Source organism: Carlito syrichta, unplaced genomic scaffold (genome assembly GCF_000164805.1).
Source record: "Carlito syrichta isolate Samal-C Ts95f unplaced genomic scaffold, Tarsius_syrichta-2.0.1 Scaffold303265, whole genome shotgun sequence".
In the NCBI taxonomy this organism is placed as follows: Eukaryota; Metazoa; Chordata; class Mammalia; order Primates; family Tarsiidae; genus Carlito; species Carlito syrichta.
In genome coordinates, this window is record NW_007247361.1 from 41,290 (window position 1) to 51,780 (window position 10,491).

The following is a 10,491-nucleotide window of genomic DNA, read 5'->3' on the forward strand; positions in this document are numbered from 1 at the left end:
TTCAGGGTAGCTACGGTGCTTGTGGCTGCCTGCAGTCTCTTTCAGACCTGGGTCCAGTTTTATCATAAAGCACATGCTTCAAAATGTTGCTCTAAATGGACTGACATCCATTTGTCTGGGTTATTCATTTATTTATTGTTGGGAGTGCTAACAGATGTGAGCTCGTCTCTGCCTCACATGGACTGATTTTCAATTCCTATTTGTGATGTAAACGTGATGTGGTACAATACCCTGAAACACCTGCAGTGCTTCTGAGCTGCAGACACATGATGGTCTCGCAGACCAGGCTCTGTCCCTGATTCCACCCACCCTTTCTTTGTTCCTCACCTGAAGGAGGGGAGACAGCCCCGCAGAAGCTATTTTCCTTTATAGCAGAGTGATTCAGAAAACTGGCTTAATAAAATCCATAAATCTGAAAAACCTCCTCTTACCTGCTCTGCAGAGGCAGTTTTTCCTGCTCTCATTTTCTCCTCTAGTTTTTCCAGTCTTCCCTGCAGAGACAGCTGTAAAGTGTAGCTAGGAACATTATTTTGTAGGGCTCCCACTCCTTCCTTCTCTCCTTTGTCAAACTCCTCCCCACCCAGGTGTCTCTCTTTTCTAAGCAATTGATGACAGGATTCCACACCTTCATTTTTTTGGTTGGAAGTGCCATTTTTCTTGGTTTGGAGTGACTTTCACCTTTCCTTTGGCAGTTCTCTTAACCACTTGCCTCAGTCCCTATCTTTCATTTATTGGTCTTACTTTCCTTCTTCTTCTTCCTTTTTTTCCTCTTGGCCTGGTTTATAATTTTCTTTTACTTCATTTCTTGCCATAAAGAATATTCTTCTCTACAATGACCTGCTCTCCCCTTACTTCCATTTTGCTACCATAATTTTACCCATTCCTTCTTCAAACATTTCCTGAATGTCTACTGTGTGCCAGGAAAACAAGGTCCCTTGTGGAATTCTGAGTAGAAAAGTTAATAACTGGTACTGATTAGTGACAATAGAACAAACTGGTTTGTAAATTTTAGACTTTTGGGAGCTGAAATGGACCTCAGGTATCATATAGTCCAGGGATTTCAAATTACCCAGAGTCCCTTTGTGGACCACCATGTACGTAATCAAAGAAATGAAGAATTATTGGGGCTCTGGGTCTTCAAACCCTGCTTCAACAGAGGAATTCAGTTTTGTTTTGTTTTTTTTTTTGAGTTGGAGTCTCACTCTGTCGCCCAGACTGGAGTGCAGTGGCCGCTCTCGGCCACCGCAACCTCGACCTGCTGGGCTCTGGCGATCCTTCTGCCTCAGCCTTCCAAGTAGCCAGAATTACAGGCGTGTGCTACCACGCCCAGCTAATTTTTTGATTTATTGTAGAGATGAGGTCTCGCTGCCCAGGCGGGTCTCGAACGCGCAGGCTCAGGCAATCCACTCACCTCAGCCTCCCGAAGGCGCGGGATTACAGGCTGAGCCACTGAGCCCGGCTGGGAGGAATTCAGTTTTTTGAAGTTTTATATCTCAGGGATTCTTTAAAAGATTTATTTGAACAAAGAGTTATAAGGCTAAAACGTGTTTGAAAATTATTTCTAGTGTTATCTCATTTGACAAATGAGGAATCAAGCTTGAAGTTAAGTGACTTGTCTAAATGCATCCAGTCAACAGTGCCAAAGCTAGGGATAGAAGTCTACCTTCTAGACCAGTGTCCTTTGCATAGACATACCATGCCCTCAATCTCTCAGGTAAAACAGGAAACAAAGCAGCTTTCTAGTTATTGCATCTATTTAATACAATTTATTCTTTCCCATTATAAACCTGGCTTTCTATAGAATATGCGTTCTCTGCCAAGACTAAATAGCTATTTCTTATGCTTTCAAGTATCATTTTTTACACATAAAGAAAAATAAAAAATTAGAGACCCCTGTATTTGGCTTTAAGTTGGTTACTGGTAGTAACCTTAAGTTTTATACCAAAACTCATCAATAGGAGAACTCAAGGTAGTCAATGTTCAGTCTCTATGGCTCTGCTGTGTCCTGTGAAATATTTCTCAATGATGGAACTAGTTCCTAGATATTCCTAGATGTCACTTGAGGTAAATCCAGCTATAGATTTTCTTTCATCCTTACTTTAAGTCTATTAATCCATTCATTCTTGGAGAAGACTTGGTCTATCATGAAGATTGAATTTAAAAACTCTGAAAAAGGGTACCATGGTCCCAATGTAGAATAACAAATCAGACAAACACATTTGTTGTATTCCTACAATGGACCTTTTTGGGGGGAGAGCTGGGATTGGTTGGTGTTTATAAGGATAATATAGATAATCTTTCAGGTAGGCAATTCTAAAGGCTCTGATACATCATTACAAAGCTTTGTAATTAAAAATAAAACACCTCTATGGAATACAAATCAGGATTTTTTGGGGAACAGTCTGGCACAAAGGAGCGTTCAGAGAGAGGAAGCAAAGGCAGGCAGCTTTTGGCTTGTAACAAACAGAAGAGTTGTATACAAAATTAAGCAGTGCTAATGACGCTTTCACTGTTCTGTGTTCCCTCAGCTCAGAATGAGCTGAGCAACTGTCCTCAGGTCCTTGGCTCCAAAACAGTCCTCAGTCCATGTGTGCTCCTCAGGGAAGGTGAGGGTCCTGTACTGTGCTCCCTGCCTCACCTCCTTTGTCTTTCCTGTCACTCTTTCCACTGCAGACCTTACTTCAAGGTGAAAGCCAAGGCATGCGTCCCAAGGCGCTCTCAAGATTCTAGGTCTTTCTGAGCTCAAAACACAAAAGGATGATGTTGCTGGACCAAAGCTGGCCCTTCAGGCCACAGTCATTTTGCAGCAACAGCTGACCTGGAGGTTTAGTTTGTGTTTTCCTCCCGTACCAGGAGGCTAGCAGGGGAGGACGAGGCAGCTGAGCCCAGCTGTTTCTCTTGGTGCATTTCTTCCCACTTACTTCTGTTCGCAGCTATTGAGTCTAGCATTGGCTTCAGTTTCACATTGACCTTCACCAATGCCTAAAACACAGAAAAAAGCAGATTGAAGTGACAGAAACCAAAGTCACCAACATGATTTTTCACCTTTCATTTCTGAGCAGAATGGAAATTGGCTGTAAGAAATGAAAGTGATGATTATTTTGATATACAAGAACAATTTACAAGTAAATATGTGTTTAACACCATTCTGTTGTATTAGTAGAGCCTACACTGAGAATGAAAAAATAATAGTGTGACATGTACAACTCCAGGGGACACCATGCATGTAGACTCTGGTCCTGTTTGACAACCACATCAAGCAAACAGGAAACAAGATATCCAGCTCATACATGTCTATATGTGTATCTTTGCTGGCCAAAGAGGGAAATTCCATATTTCAATAGACTGTGAACTTAAATTTTTACAAAAATAATTCTACTGTTGTTTCACCATAGATGACTAGGTGATTTACCTTAATAAGAAAGGCCAAGTCGGGCTTGGTGGCTCAGCCTGTAATCCCGCGCCTTTAGGAGGCTGAGGTGAGTGGATTGCCTGAGCCCGCGGTTTCTAGACCTGCCTGGGCAGGCAAGACCTCATCTCTACAATAAATCAAAAAATCAGTCGGGCAAGGTAGCGCATGCCTATAATTCTGGCTACTTGGAAGGCTGAGGTGGAAGGATCGTCGGAGCTCAGCAGGTTGAGGCTGCAGTGGCCAGGAGCGGCCACTGCACTCCAGTCTGGGCGACAGAGTGAGACTCCAACTCAAAAAAAAAAAAAAAAAAGAAAGAAAGGCCAAAATAAAATCCCAAAACAAGAGAAGGTGCTCATTTTTAAAGCTAAGAGTTGCGTTAAATATACAGATCAACATGGAAACATGTATGAAAACAGACATGGCAGAAAAGTAAAGGATGTGGAAGAATGACAGGGATGTAGGAGAGGTGAGGGAAGTGGAAATGTAGGGTGTGACCAGAGGCAGACTGACCACCAGGATAATGAAGCTCAGGTTTCAGTGTCCTCACTTGTATCAGAACCTGTTAAATATTTTCTTTTGTGCTTAGTTTTGATTGTGTTTTTAAAAGTTATTTCTGTAAAGATAGGGTCTTACTATGTTGTTTAGGCTGGTCTCAAATTCCTGGCCTCAAGTGGCCTCCCAAAGTGCTGGGTTTACAGGTTTGAGCCACCATGCCCTGTGTGTGTTTTTTGTTTGTTTGTTCTTTTGTTTGTTTTTAAGCATTCCTTAATTTCATATGGTATAAGCTTCTGTTCTCACCAAACCTAGATTGTGCCTAGTAGTGAAAGGAGGCCCTAAAAGTAAGATGACTCTTTTAAACGTCAAGCGAATGAGTAATTCTGCAGCTCTCACAGTAGAAGGCTACTCAGGGATAGTGGGTGACATGTGGGTGGGTCCGAGGATTAGGGCTAGAACAAATTCAGGAAGCTCAGGTTAAACAGCAATAATTAAATCATTTCCAGGCCAGAGGGGCACAGAGTTTTTATTTACTCTGTCCTACAGGGAAATTCCATTATTCTTTACTTCACTGGTATTTTTTGAAGTAAATAGTGAATTTAAAGATTTTTAGAGTTCCTTTTCTTTATTTTAAATATGTGAATACCCATATTTTCTTTATTTTAATTTTTTTAGCTTTTCATTATAATAGGATTCAACATATTCAACCAATAAAATATTAGTAAAAACATTTACTAAGTAGCTATATGCCAGTAAGTGTGACTGGCAGATATAAGTAAATCCACCCATGTAAAATATACAACAAAGGTATAGAAGCCTTTTAACTTTCTGGACAACTTTAAAAAAATAAGATTTTGATGACATTTAATCTTTCAAAAACATGGCCTTTGTCTTTTTATTTTTATTTTTTGAGTTGGAGTCTCACTCTGTCGCCCAGGCTGGATGGAGTGCAGTGGCATGCTCACGGCCACCGTAGCCTCAACCTGCTGGGCTTACGCGATCCTTCCACCTCAGCCTTCCAAGTAGCTGGAACTACAGGTGTACGCTACCACACCTGGTTAATTTTTTGATTTATTATAGAGACGAAGTCTCACCATGTTACCCAGGCTGGTCTTGAACCCGCGGGCTCAGGTAATCCTCTCGCCTCACCTCCCAAAGTGCTGGGATTATAGGTGAACCATCTTTGTCTTTTTAAGGGTATTTGGGGTTGTTTTGAAAATAATACTTTTTCTTCTCTTTGTGGTTATTTTATATATTTTTAAGCAATGTGCTAATTTTAGAAAATATAGACATTATAGGATAAAAAAGTAGAAAATAGAGATAACTTGTAATTTCCTAACTTAAGAGATAACCACTACTAACTTTGGTTTTGGCCTTGAATGGGATCTTTCTATTATGTTTTCTTTTCTTTTTTTTTTTTTTGAGTTGTAGTCTTACTCTCGCCCAGACTAGAGTGCAGTGGCCGCTCCTGGTCACCACAGCCTTGATCTGCTGGGCTCCAGCAATCAATCCGCCTCAGCATTCCGAGTAGCTGGAACTACAGGCGCAAGCTACCACGCCCGGCTTATTTTTGATTTATTGTAGAGATGAGGTCTCGCCAAGTTGCCCAGGCAGGTCTCGAACCTGTGGGCTCAGGCAATCCACTCACCTCAGCCTCCCAAAGGCGTGGGATTGCAGGCTGAGCCACCAAGCCCGGCTTTCTATTATGTTTTCTAACTGGTTAAATTATCTGAACATCTAAGATACATTCATGAGGTGGTATTTTTATAGTGTCAGTTTACAAATAAGCAAAATCAATGAGAACCTATGAATTTTTAAGCACTTTTACCCTTTGGACCATCTCTAGGGCCTCAACGAAGTATAAAGCCTTGGTATTCACACATGGTAAGTGTTCATAAGCTTTTACTTCAGAAGTTTTGACTTATGAGCACTTACTATGTGTTAAATACATTGCCAGCTGCTCTGAATACGTCATCTCAGTTATTCCTCACAGTGATTCTGCATTTTACAGGTGATAAAATATGTCCTTCATATTTTATGGTCATTCGTCCTGCCACAGTAGAAGAAAAATAAGAATCCATATAGGCAGTTAAGGGTTTCTTTTGTAATCTTGCCATTTGTTTTGGAAGCTATGGAGAAAACCAGTTTTTCTCAAGTAAAAAATCAAGGATAGGAGACCAGTCTGCCATATGAGTATATAGAGAAAGCTGTTGAGGATGTAGCATAAGAAGGTAGTTCTTAAAAAGTTAAGAAGGGAAAACAATAACAGTAAGGCACATATCTTGAAATTGTGTGACTTCAACCTTTGTCAACACTCAGTTCAAACCAACGAATAATTTTGTTATTCATTAGTTTTTTAGAGACTGTGATGATGAGGAAGAGACTGAAGACATGAACCTCTGAGGACACTTTGAATGTGATTGCTGTTGTCATCAAATTGGAGTAAGGCCTAACACCAGGAATTTTCTTCCTTTTTTCCTACTTATTCATACCCATCTTTTATTTCTTCCTATGTCCATCAGTTCTATCACCGATCATCTTGGCTATAAATGGAACAATGGAACTCTCGTGAATTCTGATATTGTTCTTTTTTTTCTTTTTTTTTTTGAGTTGGAATCTCACTCTGTCGCCTAGACTGGAGTGCAGTGGCTGCTTCCGGCCACTGCAGCCTCAACCTGCTGGGCTCTGGCAATCCTTTCGCCTCAGTCTTCCAAGTAGCTGGAACTACAGGCGTGCACTACCACACTTGGCTATTTTTTTTATTTATTGTAGAGATGAGGTCTCGCCAAATTGCCCAGGCGGGTCTCGAACTTGCGGGCTCAGCCAATCCACTCACCTCAGTATCCCAAAGCCTCGGATTACAGGCTGAGCCACCGAGCCCGGCTTGACATTGTTCTTTGAAAAACATCTTTGTCACCTTTGGGGCCTCCCTGTCCTTTGAGATTTAGGTAAAATGTGACCTCAAATCTATTTTATGCTCTGGGGAACCTTTCAGACTCTCTCCAAGATTTCTGAGCCTTACTTCCTTGTACTAATTGACTTCCTTCTTGAGTCCATTTGCCTTCTTGACTCCATTCTCCACTTTATTCTCAATGCAAGGTTTCATTTCATTTCCCTTTTTCATAGAAAATCCAATCACTCTCAACATATTAGATGCTTACCAACTCTACTGAACATTAAAGATTGTCATAGGGGAAGTGGCTTACCCACTGATTTACTCTTCCCTATCTCAAAGGCCACAGTCTTTTACTCTTCCCATGGGTAATCCAGTTTTCTCCACCTTCCTATATCTCACTGCTTTTATACAGACCTGCCCTGCCAGCCAGTTTGTTTTTCCCAGGTTCCCTGGAATTCTGATAAATTAAGGTTTCTTTCTCTTGTTACACTAAGCCCTGTAGGGTGGTTTTAATTTTTCCCTATAAAGAAATGAATAAAAGAAGGAGCATGGAGCTGTGAGGCTGTTAGTCTATGGAAAGGTGATGTTTCCACCTTATGCTTTGGGTCAGTTAGCTTCTTTTGTTTTGTGGTTACTGTTTTACCCCTAGTCCCATGTAGACACCCTATAGGTGTGTCCCATTCAACACAGAGGGAACAAGAGGTGAACATATGACTAAGTCATTGGAATTTCAGCACATCTCCTGAAAGTCTTCCTAAGCATGACCTGTGGTGAGGAAATAGTCAATAGCAAGTCCTCTAACAGGGAGAACAGCTTTTCCTTTTAAGGATGGCAGTATAACTGCAAGCCACCTGTTAGTGCGTCTGATTTATCCCCTCAAAGGACGTTCCATTCCAGGGAGTTACAGGAATATGAGTAACAGTTATAAATGTAAGTTAGGAGTGAGGGTGAGGGGGTTGGTGCTGAAAGCTGAGAAGTAATCAGGTAACCTCATGAACAGTGAGCGCCACCCCCTGGCGTGGTGCCTGTCTTCACACCAATGTCCTTAAAACAGAGTATAGACTTTTTTTTTTTTTTTTAATTGGAGTCTCACTCTGTTACCCAGACTGGAGTGCAGTAGCACGCTCCCGGCGATCCTTCCGCCTCAGCCTTCCAAGTAGCCGGAACTACAGGCGTGCGCTACCACACCCAGCTAATTTTTTGATTTGTTGTAGAGACAAGGTCTCGCCAAGTTGCCCAGGTGGGTCTTGAACCTGCTGGCTCAGGCAATTCACTCGCCTCGGCCTCCCAAAGCGCTGCGATTACAGGCTGAACCACCGAACCCGGCCTAGACTCTTAACAGTGATGTTCATCACACTAAACAAAATCTTCTAATTTTAAATCAAATCTACCAATTAATATAATAAAACAAAGCAACACAAGCAGTGATCAAAATCCCCTTTATTTCTATGAGAAAAATGCAGGCACCTGTTTTCTGCTCAATGCATGGTGTTTTTATGTAGACAATAGTGCGAGGTAGCACCAACTGCCATGGTTTTATTTAGTATAGTTTGGCACCAGCCCCTCTTTACTCTGATCAGTTCTTTTAATTAAACTGACTACTCTAATTCCTATGGAAATTAGTGTTTATGTTATTTTCCTGCTACAAAAGCATTTCTCTAGAACTTATTTTTTTAAAATCCCAGGAGCACAAATTGGAATTTTTTTCGACTTGAAATGTAATTAAAAACTCATTTGATTATAATATTTCTGGCTCTGTTTTACTTATTAAATTCCTGCAATCAGTTTTCTTTTATGAAGCTGCTGGGAAATGATCTCAAAAGCAACACATTTTTTCCTCCTTGGCAGGTTCCCGAGCATTTGCTAAATTACATTCATAGCACCTGCCCATGATTCGAGTCATTCTACCAATTTATTCCTTAAACCATTCGTGTTTATTTGGCAAAGCCCTAAGCAGCTTTCTTTCCTTTATCTTAGTTCTTTGTTCTCCCTCTTGCTTCCTTTGTAAGAAATAAATAAATTGGGGGGGGAGGAGGAGTACACCTTTCTCAGACTTTCTCTTTCTCTGTCTTATATTCTCCTGAAACACAGAATTGCCACCTTAGAATATTGTTTCTCTCCAGTCAGGTGCTGGTTCAAGGCAAAACGTAGCAAAACTCCTATATTGAGGATTATTCTTACATTAAATTTGTTACATGAATGCAGTTGGCTGAGAGAATATGGGACTATTAAATATTCATAAAGCAAGGGATTCTCCACAAGCCTAAATTCCAAGGTTTACAGGGATTTTGAGCAGTGTACCATCAGCAAGAGCATTGCTTCTAGTGGTTAAAGCGTCTGCTGAGTGATATCTGATGGGTTTTGTGAAATGCTACTGTCTGGGTTGACTTACTCCTCAATTAGCACCCATCTGATCACGCTTCACACACACACTAAGGAGCTCTACAGGTTATGTAGGCGGTTGCAACAGCCCTGGTAAGCCTAATGCGCCTTCGTGGCATCGCTGTCGCATGACCATGGAAACATTCAGAGGCAGTGATGCACTACCTTCCAGTGAGGTCCATTTGCTCTTTGAGTGTTCTGATTTTAGAATGTTGTTCCTTCTGTTGAGTCGACATCTGTATTTCTTGTAACTTCTACCTAATGGTTCTACTCCTTGGGTGCACTCTGTTTCAACCAGAATTTTCTTCTGCAGTGCAGAACTGATGACTTGTACTGCTTCAAGCATAGGTTAGAGCTCATGCTGACCTAAAACCCAACTTGGGGTGCAGTGCTTCTTCCTTGGGGCAACCTTTCTGATATCTCTGGGGCTCCCAAGCTCCCTCCAACTCCTTCCTGGCCCATCACAGACAGGACCTGGGATGCTTACTCCACCAGGGGACACAACCTAGGCATCTAGTCATCTAGATGGCTGAAGGACCCCATTTCTTCCCTGATTTCATTCACACTCCATTGTTGAGCTCTCTTGTGACCAGCACATAAAGTTTTCTCTGTATGCTATTTATGTTTTGAATAAGTAACACATGCACATCATTCCACACATACAAAAGGGTACAAAAACATATAGTATAAAATCTCCCTTTCACCCCTGCTCCAGTGACTCAGTTTCCTCCCCTAAAGGTAACAGATGTTATCAGTTTCTTAAGTATCTGGCAAGAAATATTTTCTGCATATTGAGCACATAAATATATTTGTCTCTTTTTATAAGTGGTAATTCACTATACAGACTGACATGTACTTTGCCTTTTATTCTTTGTATATCTTGGAAAAAAATCCCGTATCACTACAAAAATGAGGTTTCCTTATTTTTCAAGGCTACCTAGGATTCTATTGCAGTCAAAATTTGTTTTGTTTTCTTTTGTTTTGAGTTGGGGTCTCCACTCTGTCACCCATACTGGAGTGCAGTGGCCGCTCCCGGCCACTGCAGCCTCCACCTGCTGGGTTCCAGCGATCCTTCTGCCTCAGCCTCCCAAGTAGCTGGAACTACAGGCGCGCGCTACCACACCCAGCTAATTTTTTATTTATTGTGGAGATGAGGTCTCGTCAAGTTGCCCAGGTGGGTCGCGAACCCACAGGCCCAGGCAATCCACTCACCTCGGCCTCCCAAAACGCTGAATTACAGGCTGAACCACCGAGCCCAGCAGAATTTGTTTAATCAATTCTTTTTTTTTTTTTTTTTTGAGTTGGA

At 41.5% G+C, this 10,491-nt stretch overlaps 1 protein-coding gene across 2 annotated transcripts in view; it reads right to left on the reverse strand.

Annotated features, from left to right (window-relative positions):
* Nucleotides 1–1,496: 1,496 nt before the first annotated feature.
* The window catches only part of PDE11A (phosphodiesterase 11A), a 424,947-nt gene continuing 415,952 nt past the window's right edge, over nucleotides 1,497–10,491 (reverse strand). Inside the window, exons 18-19 of one of the 2 annotated variants that reach the window (XM_008058245.1) lie at nucleotides 2,819–2,982; nucleotides 2,490–2,741 (exon numbers count right to left, since the gene is read on the reverse strand). In XM_008058245.1, the coding sequence (XP_008056436.1) occupies nucleotides 2,827–2,982 (156 nt within the window). In that variant the 3' untranslated portion in view covers nucleotides 2,490–2,741; nucleotides 2,819–2,826. Of the gene's footprint in view, nucleotides 2,983–10,491 lie in introns of both variants that reach the window. The other variant, XM_008058244.1, reaches the window with a different exon arrangement.